Genomic DNA, 25,979 nt, shown 5'->3' on the forward strand with positions numbered 1-25,979 from the left:
AAACAAATTTTCCAAGCAAACAGGGTACAAAAGCCCAGGTAGCGATACTCATATCAGACAAAACAGACTTCAAAAAAAGGGCCATACAGAGAGACCCAGAAGGTCACTTCATAATAATCAAGGGAAGAATCCACCAAGAAGACATAAACATTGTAAATATATATGTACGCAATATAGGAGCACCCAAATACATAAAGAAAATCGTAGAGGACTTCAAGAAAGATATTGACAGCAACGCAATTATAGTAGGGGATTTTAACACCCCACTGTCAAAAAATGGACAGACCTTCCAAATAAAATATCAAACAAGATATTGTAGCATTGAACAAAGCCCTAGATGAAATGGACTTAACTGATACATATAGAGCACTTCATCCCAAAAAAGATAAATACACATTCTTTATAATGCACATGGGACATTTTCAAAGATAGACCACGTGATGGGATAGAAAACAAACCACAACAAATTCAAGAACATTGAAATCATACCAAGTTTTTTCTCTGACCAGAAGAGACTGAAACTAAAACCAACCCCAAGGGGAGAAAACGTAAACGCTCAAAACATGGAGATCAAATAGCATGCTATTAAACAATGAATGGGACAAGAATGAAATTGAAGAAGAAATCAAAAAGTTTCTGGAAACAAATGAAAATCAACTGACAATTCAAAATTTATGGGACACAGCAAAGGCAGTCCTGAGAGGGATGTTCATAGCAATACAGGCCTACCTAAAAAAGACAGAAACATTTCAAACAAACAGCCTAACACTATGCCTACAAGAACTTGAAGAACAACAAAGACACATCAGAGCATCTAGAAGAAAGGAAAAAACCAAATCAGAGCAGAATTAAATGACAAAGAGACTAAAGGCACAATCCTAAGGATCAATGAATGCAGGAGCTGGTTCTTTGAAAACACAAACACAATCAACAAGCATTTAAGCAGGCTCATCAGGAAAAAAAGAGAGAGGACCCAAATAAACACAATCAGAAATGAAAGAGGAGAGATTACAACTGACACCACAGAAATACAAAGGATGGTAAGAAATTACTACAAACAACTATATGCCAAGAAATTTGAAAATCTAGGTGAAATGGACAAATTTCTAAAAAAATATAATCTTCCAAAATGGAATGAAGAAGAATCAGAAAGCCTGAACAGATCAATAACAGCAGAAGAAATTGAAGCAGTAATCAAAAAACTCCCAACACACAAAAGCCCTGGACTGGATGGTTTCACAGAATTCCACAAAACATTTAAGAAAGAGCTAACCCCTATCCTTCACGGACTATTCAAATGAATTCGAAATGATGGAAGACTCCCAAACTCTTATGAAGCCAACATCATCCTAATCCAAACACCACATAAAGACACAACAAAGAAAGAAAATTTCAGGCCAATACCACTGATGAACATAGATGCTAAAATCCTCAACAAAATATTGGCAAACTGCATCCAACACTGCATTAAAAAAAAAAAAAATACACCATGACCAAGTGGGATTCATTCCAGGGATGCAAGGAAGGTTCAACATTCGCAAATCAGTAAATGTAATATATCACAAAAACAAAAGCAAAGACAAAAATCACACAATCATATCAACAGATGCAGAAAAAGCATTTGATAAGGTACAGCACCCATTTATTATAAAAACACTCAGCAAAGTGGGAATAGAGGGAACATTCCTCAACATAATAAAGGCCATATATGAGAGACCTACAGCCAACATCATACTCAATGGGCAAAAACTAAAATCTTTTCCACTAAGATCAGGAACAAGACAAGCTTGTCTATTTTCACCACTTCTATTCAATATAGTATTGGAAGTCCTAGCCACAGCAATCAGACAAGAAAAGGAAATAAAATGCATCCAAATTGGAAAGGAGGAAGCAAAACTGTCAGTGTTTGCAGATGACATGATAGTGTACACAGAAAATCCTATAGACTCTACCCAAAAACTGCTCGAACTAATTAATGAATTTGGCAAAACAGTGGGTTACAAAGTCAATATCTGGAGATCAAAGGCAGTTTTGTATACCAACAATGAATCAGCAGAAGCAGAAATCAAGGAAAAAATCCCATTTGATATAGCAAAAAGAAAAATAAAATATCAGTGAATAAACCTAACCAAGGAGGTAAAAAACCTGTATGCAGAAAACTACACAGCCCTGAAGAAAGAAATCAGGGAAGACACAAAGCAATTTACAGATTCAATGCAATACCTATTAAACTACCAATGGCATATTTCACAGACATAGAACAAACACTTCAAAAATTTATATGGAACCATAAATGAGCCTGAATAGCAGCTGCTATTTTGAGAAAGAAGAACATAGTAGGAGGGATCACAGTACCTGATATCAAACTGTATTACAAGGTCACTGTAATCAAAACAGCCTGGTACTGGCATAAAAACAGGCACATAGACCAATGGAACAGAACAGAGAGCCCAGAAATAAACCCAACTCTCTACAGTCAATTAATATTCGACAAAGGGGGCAGTAACATAAAATGGAGTAAAGATAGCCTCTTCAGCAAATGGTGTTGGGAGAACTGGACAGCTACGTGCAAAAAAATGAAACTTGAGCACCAACCTACACCATACACCAAAATAGATTCAAGGTGGATAAAAGACTTAAATATAAGCCATGACACCATTAAAGTCCTAGAGGAGAACATCGGCAAGAAAATCTCAGATATTTCACGCAGTAACATTTTTACTGATATGTCCCCTAGAACAAGGAATATAAAGGAAAGAATAAACAAATGGGATCTCATCAAAATAAAAAGCTTCTGCGTGGCTAAGGAAAACAGTATTAAAGTAGCAAGACAGCCAACTGTATGGGAAAACATATTTGCCAATGATACCTCAGACAAAGGTTTAATCTCCAAAATATACAAAGAACTTACACGACTCCACTCTAGGAAGACATCGAACCCAATTAAAAAAATGGGAAAAGGATTTGAACAGACACTTCTCCAAGGAAGACATACAGATCATCCAGAGACACATGAAGAGATGCTCAATATCATTAGCTATCAGAGAGATGCAAATTAAAACCACAATGAGATACCACTTTACATCAGTCAGGATGGCTATAATAGACAAAGCAACAAACAACAAATGTTGGAGAGGGTGTGGGGAAAAGGGGTCCTTAGTTCACTGTTGGTGGGATTGCAGACTGGTACAACCATTATGGAAAACAGTATGGAATTTTCTCAGAAAAATAAAAATCGACCTGCCTTTTTCCCAGCAATTCCAGTGCTAGGATTATATCCTAAGAATCCTAAAACATCAATTTTAAAGAACCTATGCACCACAATGTTCATAGCAGCACAATTTACAATAGCCAAGAGTTGGAAGCAACCTAGGTGCCCATCAGTAAATGAATGGATCCAAAAATTGTGGTACATATACACAATGGAATTCTATGCAGCAGAGAGAAAGAAGGAGCTACTACCCTTTGCAACAATATGGATGGAACTGGAAAGCATTATGCTGAGTGAAATAGGCCAGTTGTTGAAAGACAAATACCATATGTTCTCACCTTTAACAGGAAGCTAAACAACAAAACAAACAAGCAAGCAGAAAAAAAACAAAGACAATGAAATAGAGAACAAGGGGACAGTGACCAGATGGGAGAGGGAAGGAAATTTAAGGGGAAAAAAGGGAGGGATTTAGAGGAACAAATAGGAAGGACACAGGGACGAGAACTAAGGGGTGTAGAAATGGGAGGGAGGTGGGGAGCACAGGGCAGGGGAGGCTGGGATGGGAGAAATAGACAAAAAAACTGTACTTGAAAAATTAATAAATAAATTTTTTTTAATTTATTAAATAAATAATAAAAAAAGAAAAATGTTCAAATAAAACAAACAAAAAAAAACAAGACAAGTACTAAGTATTGGAGAGGCTGTAGTTAAAAGGGATCCCTAGTACACTGCTGGTACAAATGTAAATTGGTATAGCCACTATGGAAAACAGTATGGAAGTTTCTCAGAAAATCGAGCATAGAGCTACTACGCGACTAAGCAACACTTTTCCTGTATATCTACCCCAAATATTTGAAAACATGTATTTATAAAGATATGCCCCGGCTGGTATAGCTCAGTGGATTGAGCACAGGCCTGCGAATCAAAAGATCACGGTTCAATTCCCAGTCAGGGCACATGCCTGGGTTGCAGGCCAGTTCCCAGCAGGGGAGGCATGAGAGGCAACCATACACTGATATTGCTCTCCCTCTCTCCTTCCCTTACCCTCTAAAGATAAATAAATAAAATCTCTTTTAAAAAAGATACACGTATCCCTATGTTCATGGCAGCATTATTCATAGGACCAAGACCTGGAAACAACCAAAGTGTCCTTCCATAGAGAACTGGATAAAGACGTGGTGCATATATACAACACAATATAGTACAGCTATAAGAAAGGATGAAATACTGCCATTTGCAACATCACAGATGGAAATTAAGAGTATCATGATAAGCAAAATAAGTGACAGAGAAAAGGAGAAGAATCATATGATTTCACTCACATGTCATATATAAAACAGAAAGCAACAAATGAACAAACAAAAAACTCACAGACACAGACAACAGTATGGTGGTTACCACCAAGACAGGGGGGTTGAGAAAGGTATAGGAGGGTAAAGGCGTCAAATAGCTGGTGACAGTAGGAGACTAGACTTGGGGTAGTAAGCCCAGAGTGCAATATGCAGAAGATGAATTATATTTGGTATTGTACACTTGAAACTTGCAGAGGAGGTCGCCAGTTCCCCACTCTGACCACGCCCCCACATATAGCGTCACAACCCAGCGACCTGAGAATCCAAGGCTCCGCTCCTCATACTTAATGGGCGCAAACAGACCAAAAATGGCTCAGGAAGATCTCAAAGCCACAGAGCCTATAAATCTAAGTGATGAAGAAATAGCAAAACTCTCAGACGCACAGTTTAAAACACTGCTGATCAGGATCCTCACAGAACTAGTTGATTATAGCCACAAATTAGAGAAACATATGAAGGCAAAACTAATTGAAATGAATGGAATTGCACAGGAAACCAATAGTAATGGAAAGGAAACTGGGATTCAAATCAATGGAGTGGACCAGAAGAAAGCAAATAATGGCCAAACAGAAAAGAGTCAAGAAGCAAGAATTCAAAGAAATGAGGAGAGTCTTAGGAACCTCCAGGACATCTTTACACGCTCCAACATCCGAATTATTAGGGGTACCAGAACGGGGAAAGGAACAGCCACCAGTGGAAAACTTATTTGAACAAATAATAAAGGAGAATTTCCCCAATCTGGCAAAGGAAATAGACTTCCAGGAAATCCAGGAAGCTCAGAGAGTCCCAAAGAAGTTAGACCCAAGAAGAAACACACCAAGGCACATCATCATTACATTAGCCAAGATTAAAATGAAGGAGAGAATCCTAGAAGCAGCAAGAGAGAAGGGGACAGTCACCTACAAAGGAGTTCCTATCAGACTGTCAGTGGATTTCTCAAAAGAGACCTTGCAGGCAAAAAGGGGCTGGAAAGAGGTATTCCAAGTCATGAAATCCAAAGACCTACAACCAAGATTGCTCTATCCAGCAAAACTTTCATTTAGAATGGAAGGACAGATAAAGTGCTTCTCAAATAAGATCAAATTCAAGGAGTTCAGCATCACCAAGCCCTTATTATATGAAATGTTAAAGGGACTTATCTAAGAAAAAGAAGTTAAAAAAACATGAACAGTGAAAGGACAGCAAACTCACAGTTATTAACAACCACACCTAAAACAAAAGCAAACTAAAAGGACAGCTAGATCAGGAGCAGAAACATAGAAATGAAGATCTCAAGGAGGGTTAGCAATAGGGGAGTGGGAGGAGGAGAAGGGGAGAGAAGGTACAGAAAATAAGTAGCATAGACAGTAGATAGAAAATTGATGGGGAGGGGGCAAGAATAGTATGGGAAATACAGAATCTAAAGAACTGGAGACACATGGTCATACACTAAAGGGGGGGTAATGGTGGGGATGGGGGGGTAGGGTGGAGGGGAATGAAGGGGGGAATAGAACAACTGTAATGGCATAATCAATAAAAAATAAATTAAAAAATAAAATAAAATAAATAAAATACTTGGAATTACCATGGAAAAAAAAAATATATATAAAGAAATGATCTGTGTATTAATTTGAGGGGAAAGAATTCAGGAGCCATGAAACAGCCAGATCTGGATTTGATTGCTACTTCCACTTCTTAATACCTACACTATTTACCTTGTGTAAGTTAACCTATGATCTGTTTTGTTTATCTGTAAAATACTGACAATGGTAGAGTCTTCTTCCTGGGCTTCTTGGGAAGATTAAGTGATATCCATCCATATAGCAATCGCTAAAAAACATTCATTTCACTTACACAGTAAGTAGCTGTAAAATGTTAAATAAATAGTCATAAAAATTACACTAAAATGATACATTAGTTTTTTAATGTAATAAGAGTATGGCAGATTATGTTTTTATTTTGTCTTTTATGTTTTTTAATCTCTTTTGTCTTTTAGAGATCTATTAAAGTATATATATAAGTGATAAATTATATGACTGATGCCTAGTATTTGTTTTTAAAATATCCTGGATATTATACTTGAATTAAATGTTTATTTTAAAAACTACTCCAGAGATAGATGAAACAAGGAAGAATAGTGACCACTGTTGAAGGTAACTGATGGATATGTGGGCTCTTTCACAACGCTGTTTTACTTATAAAACTTTTTCCAAACTAAAAGCTAACAAAAATAAAAAAGAAATTACACATGCACAAATAATTATGCATAGCCAACTAACAGTGATTACCTCGAAATAGTGGGTTGATGCAGGAGGAAAAAACATACAATAAGGTAAATATAGTCTATTCAATAAATATTGCTGGGAAAATTGGACAGATACCTAGGGAAAAAAACTAGACCACTTTTTCACACCATATACAAGAATAAACTCAAAGTAGATTAAAGACTTAAATATTAGGCTCAAAACTATAAAAATCCTAGAAAAAAAATAGGCAGTGAAACCTCAGACATTTCTCATAGTAATGTTTCTTCTGATATATCACCTCAGGCAAGGGAAACAAAAGAAAATAAAACAAATGAGACTAGATCAAACTAGAAAGTTTCTGCACAGCAAATAAATCATCAACAAAATGAAAAGACAACTCACTGAACGGGAGGGAGAATATATTCACCAATGATACCTCTGATAATGAGTTAATAACCAAAACTTACAAAACTCAACATTAAAAAACCCCAAATAATCCAATTAAGGAATAGGCAAAGGACCTGAATAGACACTTCTCCAAAGACAACATACAAATGGCCCACAGACATATGAAAGGATGTTCATTATTAATCATTAGAGAAATACAAATTAAAATCACAGTGAGATATCACCTCACACCTGTGAGAATGGCCATCATCAATAAATCAACAAAAAGCAAGTGCTGACCAGGATGTGGAGAAAAGGGGACCCTTGTGCACTGCTGGTGGGAATGCAGACTGGTACAGTTACTGTGGAAAGCAGTATGGAGATACCTCAAAAAACTGAAAATGAATCTGCCTTTTGACCCAGTGATTCCCATTTCTGGGAATATATCCAAAAGAACCCAAAACACTAAATCAAAAGAACATAAGCACCCCTATGTTCATTATAGTGTTATTTACAACTGCCAAGATAAGGAAGCAGCCCAAGTGTCTATCAATAGATGAGTGGATAAAAGTATGGGACATTTATACAATGAAATACTACTCGACTACAAAAAAGAAGGAAATCTTGTCAACAGGAATGGATGGACCTGGTAAGTATTATGCTGAGTGAAAATAAGCTAGTCAGAGAAAAACAAATACCTTACGATTTCACTTATATGTGGAATCTAATGCCTAAAATTAACAAAGTGGAAACAGACTCATAGATACAGAGAACAGACTAATAGTTGTGAGAGGGGTGGGGGTTGGGAGTTGGGTGAGAAGGGTGAAGGGATTAAGCAAAGAAAAAAAGACCCATAGACAGACATAACAGTATGGTAATTGCCAGAGGGAAGGGGTTTGGGGGGAGGTATAAGAAGGTAAAGAAGGGCCCTGGCTGGTGTAGCTCAGTAGATTGAGCACAGGCCTGTGAAGCAAAGGGTCGCAGGTTTGATTCCCAGTCAGGGGACATGCCTGGGTTGCAGGCCACGTCCCCAGTAGGGGACACATGAGAGGCAAGCACACACTAATGTTTCTCTCCCACTCTTTCTCCTTCCCTTCCCCTCTCTCTAAAAATAAATAAATAAATAAAAGAAGGTAAAGGAGGTATAAATGGTGATGGAAGGAAACTTGACTTCCAGTGGTAAACACAATACAATATACAGATGTAGAATTATATACCTGAAACCTGTATAATTTTACTAATCGATGTCACCTCAATAAATTCAATTTAAAAAAGGAATAAGTTTCTAAGAACTACATTATTTTTATAAATATGGAGATGGTTATTTCTCTTTCAAGCTTCATGGACAAGACTGAGCTGCTTCTAGCTTCAGCTCTGCCCCCCACTTACATCTTGAACTGACTGCATCACCTTTCTGGACCTCAGTAATTCACCTGTGAAAAGAGTTGGGTAGGCTAGATAATCCCTAAGGCCCTGTGTAGACCCACCATGGTTGCCTGGATGGCACTGATAAAAACAGGAATTGAGAAAAGGGAGAATTCAGCTTGCTCTGGAATGAATAACTGGAGGAGGTCATAGGATGAATCACGGAAGAGTGGGCCTTGAAAGGGTGGAATGTGGTTGGACTGGGGGAAGTGCATTCCAGGTGGGGTAAACAGCAGGAGTGAAGCCAATGTAGAAGAAAGTTACAGAGCTAGATAGCAGTTGATGTGTAGAGAGGTAGGCAAAGCTGGAGCCAGCAAGTTGGACTAGTCTTGAGAGAAACAATAAAGTCTGATAAATAAGTGGAGGTCAGATGGTAGGAGAAGAGCAGTTGTTACCAAGAGAATAACTGATGGTTTTGTTTTAGGAAAAGTTCAGGAAGAAATACTGGATCAGGGAGACTACTTAGAAGAACTTAGGTGTACAGGATGTTAGCATTGAAAAGACACATTTGAAAGCTACTTAGGAGAAAAAATAGCAGTTATTGGGGAAGGTACTCATTAACTTAATGACTAAAATAGAGACCACAGTCAAAGACAAGCCTAAGAAACAAGTCTCAGCCTTTTTTTAGGAACTACTCTCAGCCTTTCTTGAGAAAGACAGAGATAGACAGACAGACAGAGATAGCCGAAGAATGAGAGGAAAGGGAGAGAAAAGAGAGCACCTTTCTACTGCAGGACAGACTTGTGAACCTACAGTGAAATCCTAAAAGGGGGGCAATGACTCTGTTGCCCCAAATCCCCTTTCTCTAGGGGAATCTCAGAAACTTTGGCCCAAGTGGAAGGGATGTAAATATGGCAGATTGCAAACAAACATATCAAGATTTGCTAACAGATTAATGATTTCCCCCTATATAACCCATCCCCTGGCAGCCATCTAGAGCCAAGTCTTTCAGCAGTAGCTTACCTGTGACTCCAGACTGGCCACCATTTCCTCAATTGATAAACACTTACTTTTTTGGTACAAAAAAAAAAAAAAAAAAAAGAATTTACTAATAGATCCCCAGCTACAGGTAGGGACCTCTTGTGCTAACATTTCCAGCCCAAAATACCAGAAAAACAGTGAGACTGTCAAAACAGCAGTTGAATGAAGCCATTAGGCAAGGAGGAATAAAGGAGAGGTGACAGAGATACATTCACTAGCCTGAAGCTTCCTCAGAGTCACTGGAAGTTGACAGCTCTGGTATGCTCAGCCACATGTTTGTGCCTCCATTAGCTTTACAAGGCTTTCTGCTGAATAAAAGCTTCTGTAAACCACATGAAGTTGCTTTCAATTTACATTCCATGTTTACTCATCGGCTGGGGAGATTTTGTCACTGTTAATAATTTATTTTTGTACAAAGCAACCTTTATTTCTGCCACATGCTTAATAATTCTTCTAAAACAGAATGTCATAACCAGCCAAATATGTCAAAACCACAAGGGCATACACATCGCATGATTTACTATAAATCTCCTCAATGTGGTTACTAGGAGGTAGAGGACCTACAGCCCAGAAACTGCTGAGATGACAAATCTTACCATGAAGCATCTGAAACCCAGCTCTCCAGCCACTCACAAATTTTCCAGATGGATGACACACAGCACCACCCTTTGCCTGCCTACCATATGCCAGGCATTTAACAAGCTTTTTTTTCTGGTCTGTGGTACCACCCGTGAGACAGAAGTAATTATTGTTCCAGGTGCGTAGAAGATGAAGAATCTGGTGACACAGCAGTGCAACACCTGGTTATACTCTGGTTTCCTAAGCAAGATCTATCTTCCCTTTCTTCCTTACTAACAGAGCTCTGTTTTGTTAGGGCAGCCATATGTTCAACTACACATTTCCAAGGCTACTTGAACCTCTGCGCCCCAGTGACTATCATGCGGTCAGTGAGATGTAGGGAAAGCTTCTTAAGGAAGAGCCAAAGCTAGGGCACAGGGAAGCCTGTTCTTGTTGCCCCACCTGCTTCTGGCATGCAATGTTGACTACAGAGGTGCCACTCGGTGCACGTGAAGATAGTACCCTCTTTATTAGAACTGCAGAACAGAAAAAGAGGAGGAACCTGGGTCCTCAGTGACACCATAGAACCACCATGCCGGCCACATTGCCATCTTTGACCCTTCATTTTCATTCCACATATAGGTATGGGGACCTGTGACCAGCAGCTTAATTCAAATCCAAATCATACTTAAAGGAAGCTCAGGCAGATTATAATACAGTCTGTCTGATCTAAAGCCTGGAAGTATTTGATGAGCACTCATTTTTATCCATGGCTATGCTAGAGCTGGGGGTAACAGTGTGGGGATGGAAGTGTAGTACAAAGAGAAGAGAAATTTCCTGTAGTTTCCCACAACTACAGAAAAGATATCAAGAATATTTATAAAAATTCAAATTGTCACACTGAGAAATAAGTATTACATAAAATAACAAATTGGAAAAATATAATTTTGAAAAACAACTCCCTTCTAAATAATATATTCCAAATTACAATAAAATAATATAAATCCAAGATGGGTAAAACCTAACATAAAAATTACATAGCAAATGCATTTTGCTTCAAACTTGAAAACTATGAACTTTTGGTAACTAAATTTTAATAACAAAATAAAGAGAAGCTGAATAGTGACTATAATAATGAATGTGTCTTTTTGTTGTTAAGTTTAAAAGTCATAATTACCCTATTAAAAATAGCTCTAAAAGACATTATTGTTAAACAAAATTTAAAAATTGAATTTCCTTATTGGGTTTTCACTTCTTTTGACATCCAAATGGAGTGGCAATGACAGAACCAGTGTAAGGAGCCCCACACAGCATGTATGCAAACAACTCACCTTAGAGCCCTGCTCCCAGGACTCAATCTACCCAACAAAGAGCGAGGTCTACCCCGGCTACACATAAGTCACCACTTTGGACCATTAAAAAGGGCTCATACCTGGGACCCATTCCTCACCAAATGATCAATCTCTGGAGTGAGAGCCTGGGCAAGTGTTTTTTAAACACTACCCAGGTCCTTCTACAGTGCCATTAGAACACCTACCAGTGCAGCACCAGGTAGAGAGTAAAGCACAATGCTACAGAAAAGCCCTGGCCTGTGTAGCTCAGGTAGTTGGAGCATCATCCCATAACCAAAAGGCTGCAGGTTCCACTACTAGGTAGAGCACATGCCTAGCTTGTGGGTTTGATCCCTGGTCAATCCCCAGTCTGGCACAGAGTGCAACCAATCGATGCTTCTCTCTCACATCAATGTTTCTCTCTCTCTCTTCCTCTCTCAAAGCAATTTAAAAAAATGTCCTCAGGAAGTGGTTTGGGCAGGGGAAAGTGATGTGGAAAAATGGAGATAACTGTATTCGAACATTAATTTTTAAAAAATCACTTTAAATTAAAAAATGTCCTCAGGTAAGGATTAAAAAAAAACAAAACAAAACACTACTACAGAATAGATGACAATGACCATTCCTCACCTCTGAGGATAGCAAAACCCACCATATGGGTCTTGTAATATCCAGGTGGGATACTGCTCAGTATTACGTATCAGGTGGCAAAGTAAACATTTGTGATCACCCAACAATTTACACATATGCCACAGAGAAACACTGATATTTATACTAGGTGCTAGGATAAAGGAAGAAAGGTTGCCTGAAGTGGAGGCCAGAACCCAGGTTTCAAGGGCAGCAGGAACCAACTCTTCCACAAACCTATAGCTTGTTATTCCTAAACACCTGCCAGGAAGCTCTGCTCTGCACACAAAACACTTTCCTACAGGAAACAAAGCTGGATGTCCAACTGGTGCTTCTCTTGGGATTCTCATGGCATGTCCTCCTCCCTGGGGCACAGGCCTTGATATTGGTTTGCTAACTCACTGCTCCTACCTGCAGGTCACCAGGATGGCAGATTCCTGGGTCGTTCTAGGACTTGTACCAAGGAGGAGAGAAAAGATGTGTTCTTTAAGGATGTATTTTGGGGTCTTCTGGCCAAGATGGAGGCATAGGTGGAACCACTGTACCTCCCTGCACAACCAAGTTTAAAGACAACAAAGTTTTAGTAACAAAAATGCAACGAAAACACAGAAAATTGAACTGTCCAACAACAAACCATTCAGCCAGATCGGTAAGAGGAGTGGAGTCAGCGGCTGGCGGAGAGGGGTCGCACAGGAAAAAGTGGCCAGACTGACCAAGGCATGAAGGCGGAAGATGGCAGATCCCAAGTGTGGGGTGTCAATGGGCGGACCCAGTGGGGGTGCAAGACAGCTGGCTGAGTGCGGTCACACATTCACATGCAGATAAACCAGGCAAAGGAGCAAGCAGTGAGACAGACTGCAAAAACCAGGGCCCCAGTGATGGGAATTAAAGCCTAAAAGCACCAATTGGAAAAACTTTCCAAGGTGCCAGGAGAAGCTACCAGGCTCACAGAGAGCTCATTGGAGACACCCACAGGGACTCGGAGGGTGCAGAGGCCCACACACCCAGGAGCCCGCACCAGGGGGGCCCAGTTTGCTTGCAGGAAGCAGCGGAGAGGACTGAAATTCGAGAGAGAGCAAAACAAACGCCACTGCCCCTCTCTGGCCCCGCCCCCACATACAGCGCCACAAACCAGCGACCTGGGTGGCCCCACCCTGGTGAACACCTAAGGCTCCGCCTCTCCTACATAACAGGTGCGAACAGACCAAAACTTCCTGGCTCAAGAAGAACAGCTCAAAGCTCCAGAGCCAATACTTCTAAGGAACCAAGAGATAGCCTACCTATCAGATGCACAGTTCAAACCACTGTGATCAGGATGCTCACAGAACTGGTTGATTTTAGCCACAAATTAGAGAAACATATGAAGGCGAAACTAATTGAAATGAATGGAATTGCACAGGAAACCAATAGTGATGGAAAGGAAACTGGGACTCAAATCAATGGAGTGGACCAGAAGGAGGAAAAAAATGGCCAAACAGAAAAGAGTCAAGAAGCAAGAATTCAAAAAAATGAGGAGAGGCTTAGGAACCTCCAGGACATCTTTAAACGTTCCAACATCCAAATTATAGGGGTACCAGAAGGGGAAGAGGAACAGTCATGAGTGGAAAACTTATTTGAACAAATAATAAAGGAGAATTTCCCCAATCTGGCAAAGGAAATAGAATTCCAGGAAATCCAGGAAGGTCAGAGAGTCCCAAAGAAGTTGGACCCAAGGAGGAACACACCAAGGTACATCATAATTACATTAACCAAGATTAAAATGAAGGAGAGAATCCTAGAAGCAGCAAGAGAGAAGGGGACAGTCACCTACAAAGGAGTTCCTATCAGACTGTCAGCGGATTACTCAAAAGAGACCTTACAGGCAAGAAGGGGCTGGAAAGAGGTATTCCAAGTCATGAAATCCAAAGACCTACATCTAAGATTGCTCTATCCAGCAAAACTTTCATTGAGAATGGAAGGGCAGATAAAGTGCTTCTCAGATAAGGTCAAATTCAGCAAGTTCATCATCACCAAGCCCTTATTATATGAAATGTTAAAGGGACTTACCTAAGAAAAAGAAGTTAAAAAAACATGAACAGTGAAAGGACAGCAAACTCACAGTTATTAACAACCACACCTAAAACAAAAGCAAACTAAAAGGACAGCTAGATCAGGAGTGGAAACATAGAAATGGAGATCACATGGAGGGGTTAGCAACAGGGGAGTGGGAGGAGGAGAAGGGGGGAGAAGGTACAGACAATAAGTAGCACAGATGGTAGGCAGAAAGACGGGGGGGGGCAAGAATAGCATGGGAAATATAGAATCTAAAGAATTTGTGACACATGGACATAAATTAAAGGGGGGAATGGTGGGGGAGGGGTGTGCAGGGTGGAGGGGAATGAAGGGGGGAAATGGGACAACTGTAATGGCATAATCAATAAAATATATTTTTTAAAAAAGATGTATTTTGGTTTTAATGTTCTAGACTTTGCATCTCATTTTAACAGGAAAACAGAGCCAATCTCAGACACTTAGTAAGAGGTCCCCTCACAACATGACATTTTTCTTCTACTTAAAACTAAAGAACTGTTACTGCTTTCTTTATTATCACATAGCTATTGCCACAATTAAGAATACAGAACAGCCCTGGCTGGGTAGTGCAGCTGGTTGGAAAAGTCACCCTGATACACTAAGTTTGTAGGTTCAATCCCTGGGCAGGGCACAAGAAGCAACCAATGAGTGCATGAATGGGTGCAACAACAAATCAATGTTTCTTCCTCTCCTTCTTTAACCGTTCCTCTTCTCTAAAAAACAAAACAAAAAACACAGAACCATCAACAAAATGATAAGGCAACATACTAAATAGAAGATATTTGCAAATCATGCATCTGATAAGGGGTTAATATCCCCAAGATATAAAGACCTTAACTGAATAACAAAAAAAAAAAAAATCCACATGGAGGGTTAGCAACAGGGGAGTGGGAGGAGGAGAAGGGGGGAGAAGGTACAGAAAATAAGTAGCATAGACAGTATGTAGAAAATAGGAGGGAGGGCAAGAATAGCATGGGAAATATAGAATCTAGAGAACTTGAGACACGTGGTCATAAATAAAGAGGGGAAATGGTGGAGGAGGGGGTGTGCAGGGTGGAGGGGAATGAAGGGGGAAATAGAACAACTGTAATGGCATAATCAATAAAATCAATTTTAAAAATCCAATTTAAAAAATGGGCAGAAGATCTGAATAGACATTTTTCCAAAGAAGACATACACATGGCCAATAAGATACCACCTCATACCTGTTAGAATAGCCACTATCAAAAAGCCAATAAACAAGTGCTGGCAAAGATGTAAAGAGAAGGGAACCCTCATGCACTGTTGTTGGTGAGAATGTAAATTGCTGCAGCCACTACGAAAAACAGTGTAAAGGTTTCTCCAAAAAAATTTTTTACATTAGCTTATGAACCAATAATTCTACTTCTGGGTATTTATCTGAAAAAAAATGAACATACTAACTCAAAAAAGACATCTGCATGTTCACTGTAGCATTATTTATAATAGCCAAGATACAGAAGTAACCCAAGTGTCCCAAGATGAATGAATAAAGATGTGATATATATAAACATACAGATACTGAATACATACACAGAGACATACACAATGCAATACTGTTCAGCCATAAAAAAGAATGAAATCTTACCATCTGTGACAACATGGATGAATCTTGTGGGCACTATGCTAAGTGAAATAAGTTAGACAGAGAAAGACAAATACTATATGATCTTTAAAACAAAATCTTAACAACAAAAACACCCTAAATTCATAGATACAGAGAGCATATTCTTGATTGCTTAAGGCAGGGTAAAGACGAGTGGAAGAAATGAGTGAAGGAGGTCAAAAGATACAAACTTCCGGTTATAAAATGAGTAAGACATGGGGATGTAATAAACAGCATAGTGACTATAGTTAATAATACTTATTGTATATTTGAAAGTTGCTAAGTTAAGATCTTAAAAGTTCTCATCACAAGTAAAAAATGTGTAACTGTGTGGTGATGGATGTCAACCACACTTACTGTGGTGATTATTTCACAATATATACAAATATCAAATCATTATATTTTACAACTGACACTACTACAGTGCTGTATGTTAATAATATCTTTAAGAAAAGAATACAGCCCTGGATGTTGTAGCTCAGTGGATTGAGCACGGGCCTGTGAAGCAAAGGGTTGCCGGTTCAGTTCCCAGTCAGGGCACATGCCTGGGTTGCAGGCCAGGTCCCAAAAAGGGGACACATGAGAGGCAACCACACATTGATGTTTCACTCCCACTCTTTCTCCTTCCCTTCCCCTCTCTCTAAAAATAAATAAATACAATTAAATTTTTTTAAAAAAGAAAAGAATACAGAATTATTAAATAGACAAAAATTTGGTTTTTGTTGTTTTTTAAGTAGTAGCAATAGTAGTCATGATTGCCCAGGTTATAAATATAAGTGCAATTTAATAATCTTTGAAAGAAACTTAGAGATACAAATAAAAACTATAAAAATACTCTAATCATTTGCCCTAGTAATTCCACATCTAAAATTTATTCTAAGGAAGTCAGTGATACTCATAAAGTTATGTAGAAGGATGTTCTTCACCAGTGTTAAATTAATTAAACAGTGAGGCCACGAGACGGAGGTGGTTCTAATGCTTCAGTAGCCCATGGAAGCAAACCCAAACCTAAGCCTCTAAGTACCTCAAGCGTACAACATAAAAACCTAAGGACAACCAATCATAAATAGCCAACTTGCCTTTCCCCACTGAGGCAATCCCTAAACTAGAGCCAATCAAATGGTCTCCTTGCTTTGCTTCTGCCTCTTCCCTATAAAAGTCTCTTCCAAAGAAACTCCCAGTCTCACAGGAGAGTCCATAGGAGGGCCCCATGGGGTCCTAGAATGTACACAAACCCACCCACCCAGAAATCAGCACCCGAAGAACATAATGCACTTGTGGGTGGGGGAAAGTGACTAAATATGGGGCAAGAGCCGAGCAAGCAGCATTGTTCCCGCTCAGACCCCTCCTCCACAATGACACAACTCAGCAACAGGCCCTGACGAATCCCTAAGGTTCTGTCCCCTACAACGTTACAGGTGTGCCAAGACAAAGAAATATGGACCACACTAACAGATCAAAACTCCAGAAAAAGAACTAAGTGATAAAGAGATAGCTAACCTATCAGATACAGAGTTCAAAACACTGGTAATCAGGATGCTCACAGAAATGATTGAGTATGGCCACAAAATAAAGGAAGAAGTGAAAACTATACAAAGTGAAATAAAGAAAAATATACAGGGAACCAAGAGTAAAAAGAAGGAAACTGGGACTCAAGTCCCAAGGGAACAAAAGGAAGAAATAAACATTTGACTGGAACAGAATGAAGAAATAAGAATTCAAAAAAATGAAGAGAGGCTTAGGAACCTCTGGGACAACTTTAAGTACTCCAACATCTGAATCATAGGGTGGAGGATAAGAAGGAAAAGAAGAAGAGCCAGAAATTGAAAACTTAGGAAAACTTTTCCAGTCTGGCAAAGGAAATAGACATGCAAGTCCAGCAAGCTCAGAGAGTCCAAAAAAATTGGATCCAAGAAGGAACACAACAATGAACATCATACGTACATTACCCAAGATTAAAGATAAAGAGAGAATCTTAAAAGCAGCAAGAGAAAAGGAGACAGTTACTTACAAAGGAGTTCCCATTAGACTATTAGCTGATTTCGCAAAAGAAACCTCGCAGCAAGAAGGGGCTAGCAAGAAGTATTACAAGTCATGAAAGGAAAGGATCTACATCCAAGATTATGCTATCCAGCAAAGCTATTATTTAAATGGAAGGGCAGATGAAGTTCTTCCCAAATAAGGTCAAGTTAAAGGAGTTCATTATTACCCAGCCCTTATTACATGAAATATTAAAGGGACTTATCTAAGAAACAGGAGATAAAAAATATGAACAGTAAAATGACAACAAACTCAAAGTTATTAACAACCAAACCTAAAAAAACAAATAAAAACAAACTAAGCAAACAACTAGAACAGGAACAGAATCAGGGAAATGGAGATCACATGGAGGGTTATCAACTGAGGGGGGCGGAGAATGTGCAGGGAATAAGAAGCATAAATAGTAGATACAAAATAGATAAGGGGAAGTTAAGATTAGTATAGGAAATGAAGAAGCCAAAGAACTTACATGTATGACCCATGGACATGAACTAAGGAGAGTGGGTGAATGCTAGACGAAGAGTGGGGGATGCATGGCTGAGTGGGATAAATGGGAGAAAAGAAAATGGGACAACTGTAATAGCATAATCAATAAAATATACTTAAATAAAAGTAAGTCTCTCTCCAGCTGGTGTGGACAAAGTGCTCCTACTCACTTTCAGTTTAATGATGTCTGTTTCAAATCAATTTTTGCTCAAACTCAGTATTCCTTTTAATACTAGCTATTTACAATAAATTACAAAACATCTATTTGAATGTAGAATACAATGCAGATGTTAAGAAAGTATTTATTACAAAATGTTTATCCCTTCACTTATGCATTAGATATTTTTGAGAACCTGCACAGTTCTAGGTCCTAGAGAATGATGACCAGAACAAAGTCACTGCCTCATGGGGCTTGAAATCTGCAAGGAGAGATGGTTGTTAAAGAAAATACACAACTACTCAGTAACAAATTCTGATGAATGCTATGAAGGGAAATTACAATGAAATGAAAGAGAACAAAACAGAGGGATCTGTTTGAGATTCAGGGATCAGAAAGTCCTTCTGAGTCCCTGACATAAAGACAATCCTTCGAGGGGCAGTAGGCATTACCCACTCATGGGCCAGTGTAGGAAAGTCTGGGAAAAGGCAGTAAAGCTAGATGGGCCAGAGTACCAACTGCAGGAAAAGTGATGTAACCAGAGGCCACAGGGTAGACCCTGACTGCCCCACCAAAACTCTGTGCCAAGTAGAGTGGGAAGGGTTTCCAGGAGGGAAATGACACAATCTTTTCCATTCTAGGATGATCACTTGGAGGGCTCTGTGCAGCTAACAGTCAGAGAGAAGGGCAGGGGGAGTAGTTAGGAGGCACTTGCACCTCAGTGAGTGAAGGTGGAGGCTTGGCAGTGGGATGGAGGGAGGGGTACATGGCTGCCTGAACCAACTGGGCTTGGCAGTATCTTAGATAATTAAATATACACATGCACATTTTGTAACAGAAGAATTGGGATCATACTATAAATATTGCTTTGTGATCAACTCTTTTCCACCTGTCACCATTGGCCCATCCCTCCTTACTTTTCTTAGTTTCCTTTCATTAGAAAAAAATTTGGCAATGTCCAGAGTGGTCATATCTGGGCTAACAAAATTATAGGCAATTTTAATTTTCTTTTTATACTTTTCCATATTTTCTAAATCTATATAATAACATATTACTTTAATAACCAGAGAGATGCCTGGGAGAGGTATATGACACAAAGGTATGATTTGTTCGTGTTTTTTCAAAGTATTTTTAAAATCCTACTTTAAAAAGGTAAACAGTTTATCTTTTGGCAGGGCCAAAATTTAATTTGAAAGTTAAAAAAAAAAGAAGGGGGAAAAGGCAAGGAACTGCTACACCCAAATCTATTGTAATACAATTTCCTGCGACATTACTGACATTCCTTAACCTAAGTGTTTCTTTTTTCCTTCTCCTTTTATTAATATTTCAGGGTAGCACTGGGTGTTCAGTAACACTGAAAAGTTATTCCCATCCAAGAGAAACAACTTTATCTTTTTTGTTAGCAAAATGCCTATATTACAGTGAAGTAATCCTCAGGCAGGATCTTGTCTCTGAGATACAGGAAGAGTGGTTTAGTGTTAGCCTTTCTCTCGTCTTCTCTACAGCTTTCCTGATGGTGCACATTGTTAGAGCTAAACAAAGTAAATGATGCAAAGTCATATTTCCGTCCATGTCAACATCTGGCAAGTAAGCTGGGGCTGCTGTGATTTTCATTCCATGGGCTGGCTCATCTCTGCAAAGCTCTCTATTCACCTCCAACTGAGAACATCCCATGGGCACTCAGGCCCCGGAACAGCTGCACACAACAAAGGAGTGGGCTGGGCACTGCAAACTGCCAACAGAAGCCCAACACACCAGGCCCCTAGAAGTTAGAAATAAATGATTGCCTGGATACGGGCAGCTCATATGCAGCTGGAAGAATCAGAAAGACCCTGTGGTAAAAGGAATTTGAGTTGAACCACAACAGGTGCCCGTATCCAGACATAGGAAAGTGGAAAGCTGCGTTACCAGACAACAAAACAAGATGTCTAAAGTGCCCCACAAGAAGCCACCGGGAGAGTGCCTGGGAGCAGGCCAGACCATGGGGCACAGGAGAAAAATGAGAGGAGTTCCCCAGGGAGGACCAGTTTAGTGGGCTGCAGGGATAAGAGCCAGACAGGAAGAGGTCCTAGAGAATAGCCTCCACGGGATAGGACACACATCAGCAAACACAGCACTGACAATGGCTGCAGTAGTCCACAGTGAGGAGACAAACAGTATGCAGGGGCCATACTAAGAGAGCACTGCTGTCCCTCTCACATGTACATAACAAGCACACCTAACTGGCACCTGCTGGGAACACAGGTCAATAACAGCGGGGCAGGGCAGTGGGCAAGGCAGTGAGCTCCAACCACCTGTGTGACCCCTGAAGCCATTATTTCCCCTGAAATGCTGGGAGAGCCACTGGAGTCCATGTCAAATCACTGCTGTATGGTTTCAGTCAAGTTGTGTGTGGCCAGTGCTTGGCCTGTGGGCTGTTCAAACACCAGGTGTATCCTGAGGGGGTGTGGGGAAGGAATCTGAGGGCTCCAGCAGGCTTCACCCCTTGGCAGGTCTCTGTCATTTGGCAAAAGGTCCTGGCTGGAGAATTAACATGTAGGAGAGATCGAGAAGCTTGACTTTCTGCACTTTTTAGCTTGAGAATGCAAAGAATTCATCCTCTTTTCCTACTAACCAGATCACCCTGACTTACTTAGTGTTGTGACCATTGTTCTCAGGAAGCCTGCCTCTGAATGCACATCCTGACCATTGGCTTTTTTTCTTTTGAATTTGGCATAATAAATCTATTTGTTTGTTTACATTTCTTTCTAACCTCACTCCATTAAAGATTTAAATCACTTAAACACGTAAAATATTAAATCAGAATTAGGAAAATTACACTAACACAGACATGCAGGACCAGAGGAACATAGCATGCCAGGTCAGGGCCCTGAAGAGTCTGCAAAGCTGCCAGACCTGGCACCCCTCACACAGATCAGTGACAGAGGCTTAGGGAGACTCAGGGAGGTCGGGATGCAGATTGTCCAAAGAGAAATAGCATACAGCAACTGCTCAAAGCATTTCCTAGTGCACACCTCTGAGGAAAATCTCTCACCTGTCTTCCTCCAGGGGACCTGCACACACAGCTAAGGGTCTGGGAGTCACTGAATCAGTGGCTGGCTCCCCCAAGTCCTACCTTCCCTGCACATGCTGTACTCTGACTGCACTGAGCACCCTCACACCTGTTAGCTCCCTGCCACACACTGAGAACACAAGTCACATGCTTCTGAGAAGCAGAACTGTACGTATGTTAACATTACTGCAAAATCAAACAAGTGCTTTTTAAAACTTTGTCAGGAAAAAAAAGAGGGAAAACCTAGTAATTTGGGCACTTGAAACCATGAAGATGAACAGAAAAAGTTAAACTGTATGTTATTTTTAAAAAGCTAAATTAAATTACTTACTTCAGTAATAAGATAATCCATTGACAGAAAATATGACACTCATAACCAAAACATCTGTCACTTCTTTATATTTAAATAACAGCTCCTTAAGAAACATTATTTTATTGACCTCAGGTTTTTTCCCCATAAAAATGTTCATGTCCTTAGTACTTTATGTGCAAAAGATTTATGAACATTGTATCATTTGACATCTACATTAAATCATTACATAGAAAATATTTAAAGCCCTTTACTTTTTCTAGAAATTTCTATTTTAAAATATTTTACTTAAAAATACATCTGTACCTGATAGTTACATGGGTATAATTTGCTGGGTAAAAGTCACAAAGCTCTATGCTTAGGAATAATGTACTTTTCTAACATAATTTTATTATAACAAAAAGTTTTTTTTATGCCCTGGCTGGTGTAGCTCAGTGGATTGAGTGCTGGTCTGTGAAGCAAAGGGTCTCGGGTTTGATTCCCGGTCAGGGCACATGCCTGGGTTGCAGGCCAGGTCCCCACTAGGGGGCGCATGAGAGGCAACCACACATTGATGTTTCTCTCCCACTCTTTCTCCTTCCCCTCTCTCTAAAAATAAATAAATATTTTTTTAAAAAGTTTTTTAAAATACTCATCTAAAAATATTAAAATATTTTCACTGTCTTAGTCCAAATAAAATGGAAAAATGTGTGTGTGTGTGTGTGTGCACATGCAACAGACAGAATACTGCATATGAGAGTGTGCATCGCACTAAAGCCACCTGTAAGACCTTAGGAAAACACAGAGTTTATGCTATTCTGGGTTTAAGATGATACACCCAAACTATAAGAAAACAAAACAACCTCAATTAAAAAGCACTACAATAGGAGACAAAGTGGAAAAGCTCTAATAATGGGAATTCTCTGTATCTGTTATATTGGAATTTGAACAATCTGCTTTACTCAAGACACATACAGCTCTCAAGGTCCTGTTGGTATTTTCTCTCACATTATCTGGGTTCACACAGTGACTTTCCAACTAAAATTCTCTGAAAGCAAAAGCACTCTATCAGACCAAAAAAGTCTGAGTTGGAGGGTAACAACCATGAAGGCAGAGCTATTTTAAATTATAAAGTAACACTATACACCAAGCTGACTGGGAACTTTACTGGTACTGTGATCCTCAATTTAACCGTATTTGTATTTTACTGTATTGGAAATGGAACCAGCTTCATTATTTCTTGCACTATAATTATCACTGATGGATTTTACCATAATAAGATCCTATATTTTGATTTTACCATAATAAGATCCTATATTTTACCATAATAAGATCCTATATTTTGACTCATTTGCTTGAGTTGTTTCTTTTTGTCAGAGCTGAAACACAGTTGCAAAAAACAACAGCTCTCTCTGATCACTTCTTTTGTTGGCAAGTGATTTCTAGAAGTTTCAGCTTTGCCCTTGGGCTACAGGTCTCAGGTCAGCATTTCCCCAGGACCACTCCCTACTTTCAAACCACTCCACTGTGCTTACCAGGGCCAGTATTTGGCAGCATATCTAACTTCATATATTCATAGTGAGAAATGTCACACCTTTACTGTCAGTTTCTACTGCTGGAACATTCTACAGCACATCATTTATGATCCTAAGCTTCATAAAAACAACTCTCAACATGACAACTGAGAGCATACTTGTGTATGTTCACATATACAAGTTAGTCCCAGCATATTCCAAAGTGTCAAGAAAGGCTCTACGAAATATTGGTTAGTTCCATAAACATATCATTTAAGAAATGATAATTCTGCAAGTAAGTTCTACAGTAATGAACTACAAGAGTAGGGTTGAGATGACTTTGGGACATAAAACATGGCACTGTTAGCCTTCTCCTGTGACTGTGATGCCAGGAGTGCAGAATTAGGTTATTTCTAGAAAACTGTAAGTGCTGAAGCCATCCTGATGTGCTCTGACCATGAAATCATAATAATTTTCCAAGGCAGCAAAAACACCTAGCTTACTTCCATTTTCGTGCAACTATAACTTTTAAGATGACAGATGATAAAAAAGGACTGGCTTTCAGAAGTCATTTTATAAAACAACTACATTTTTACCAATTACATTTTACTAATTACATTTTTACCTTCACTTGACACTGGCTCCATTTTTTTTTTTTGCATTTTTTATTTTTTTCTTTTAAAAAAAATTTTTTTATTTATTTTTCAGAGAGAGGGGAAGGGAAGGAGAAAGAGAGGGAGGAAAACATTAATGTGTGGTTACCTCTCATGCAACCTTCACTGGGGACCCAGCCTGCAACCCAGGCATGTGCCCTGACTGGGAATAGACCCAGCAACCCTTTGGTTTGCAGGCCCGCACCCAATCCACTGAGCAATACCAGTTAGGGCTGTTTTTGTTTTTCAATTACAGTTTACTTTCAACATTATTTTATATTGGTTTTTGGTGTACAACATCGTGGTTAGGCAATCATATACTTTACAAAGTGTCCCTTCTCCCAATATTTCCAGTACTTACCTGGCACCATACATAGTTATTAAAAATCACTGACTATATTCCTTATGCTTTACTTCAAATCTTTGTGACTATTTTGTAGTTACCAATAAAAATATGGAATACTTCACAAATTTGCATGTCATACTTGTGCAGGGGCCATATTAACCTACTATGTTTCATTTCAATTTTAGAATATGTACTGCCAAGGTGAGAAATGCTTCTATTTTATATGGCTCTGTCCCTCAACCTGGATTTTATTTGGTTTTATAATAAACTGCTACAGGATTGTAAAGGTACAGCTCTATGTTGTGTATTTATGCATGACAAGTGCCACCTCTGTTTATGTGTCCTTATTCTTAAGCAACTGAGAAATCAGCCTGCGCTGCCACCATTTCCAAGATTTTTCTAGCCTTTCTCATTCCTTGCTATACGAAGTTAGATGTGACATAGTTATAATACATCTCCCATAACAGTATATTGAATATGTTTTTAAATACAAGAAAACAGTCAAAGAATTGCCAATTTGTGTTAATCAACCTTCCCTTTAACTAAGTAAAAATGCACAAACCAAAAATAAGATAAGGGAAACCAGTCTCTTCCCCATAATATCTCAGAATAAGCCCAACTAAACCCCACAGAAAGGGCTCTACGTGAGAGTCCTGCTCAAGGACAGACCAGGATATACACTTGGCCCAATTCAGCAGCATTCAGAAACTTTCAGATCTTGCCAGAATAGGAAAAACAGCTAAAAAGTCCCTTTTAGAGAGAAAATGGAGGTTGGTTCAATGATCTATCTAAAGGGCCCTGGGTTTCTAACCTAGAGACCCTTCTCTGAGTAGTAATCCCAATCAAAGCACCTCCATGGGGACCTCTTCCTGTAATGGCCATGGGGGCCCCCCCGGGAGCCCACCTGGTCACAGCCCGCATTCACCAGCTCCTGCAGCATCTGTCGGTTCACTTCTGTAGCAACTTGGGGCCCTGATTCATTGGCAAAAGGCAACAAGGAGTATCGGATCTCCCTCAGGGCTTTTTGGTAGGGGCCGAACTTTGGGGCAGCTCTTGGCTGCTGCTGCCGGGCAACATCCTTGCCCCCCAGGACCTTGTTATCCACAGAAGTGTCGCTTGGTCCTACAGATGGCCCCTGAGTGGAAGACTTGGGGGGCTGCTTCAGCCCCTCGCGAATCTCCTGCAGTCGCTGCCGGCTGTTTCCAGAGTAAGTCGTGGCAGGAAAAGTCTTTGGCCTCATTGTTAGTCCAGTTTTCTCTTACCATAAATACAATCTTCTTAAAGAGTTTATTTGTAAAAACTGTGAGCAGTTATCAGTTAGTTGTAAACATAGTTTCAAAATAATTTCCTTTTAAACATTTTCTTTCCTTTAATTTTTGTAGTTTCTATCCAGAACCCAAAAGTTTCCAGAGCCTTCATTTTGATGAGAAACACCATCTGAAAAAGAACATAGAAAGGCAATCAATGTTCATTTGTAGTTTTCATGTAATGTTAATAATACTTTCCAGAAATGGACAATGATCTTAAAAATATCCCATCTGGAAAGATTAAGAAAGAACGCATCATCTCTCAGAAATGACAAAAAACAGTTTCAACTCCAGTTAGAATACATGACATTCAGGGTTGTCCCAAAATGTTTCCTGGACCATGT

General features: G+C 39.5%; 1 protein-coding gene and 1 non-coding gene across 3 annotated transcripts in view; both read right to left on the minus strand.

Moving 5' to 3' along the window:
• The window catches only part of LATS2 (large tumor suppressor kinase 2), a 96,593-nt gene that overhangs the window by 57,129 nt on the left and 13,485 nt on the right, over positions 1–25,979 (minus strand). For both annotated transcript variants that reach the window (XM_037157702.2, XM_053663501.1), the window contains exon 2: positions 25,233–25,765. In XM_037157702.2, the coding sequence (XP_037013597.2) occupies positions 25,233–25,568 (336 nt within the window). In that variant the 5' untranslated portion in view covers positions 25,569–25,765. The remainder of the gene's footprint in view (positions 1–25,232; positions 25,766–25,979) is intronic.
• On the minus strand, positions 24,431–24,540 carry LOC119058559 (U6 spliceosomal RNA). Its single transcript, XR_005084271.2, has one exon. It is a non-coding gene; the product is annotated as a U6 spliceosomal RNA (small nuclear RNA).

Source organism: Artibeus jamaicensis, unplaced genomic scaffold (assembly GCF_021234435.1).
Source record: "Artibeus jamaicensis isolate MK-2021 breed Jamaican fruit bat unplaced genomic scaffold, CSHL_Jam_final contig_3188, whole genome shotgun sequence".
NCBI lineage: Eukaryota > Metazoa > Chordata > Mammalia > Chiroptera > Phyllostomidae > Artibeus > Artibeus jamaicensis.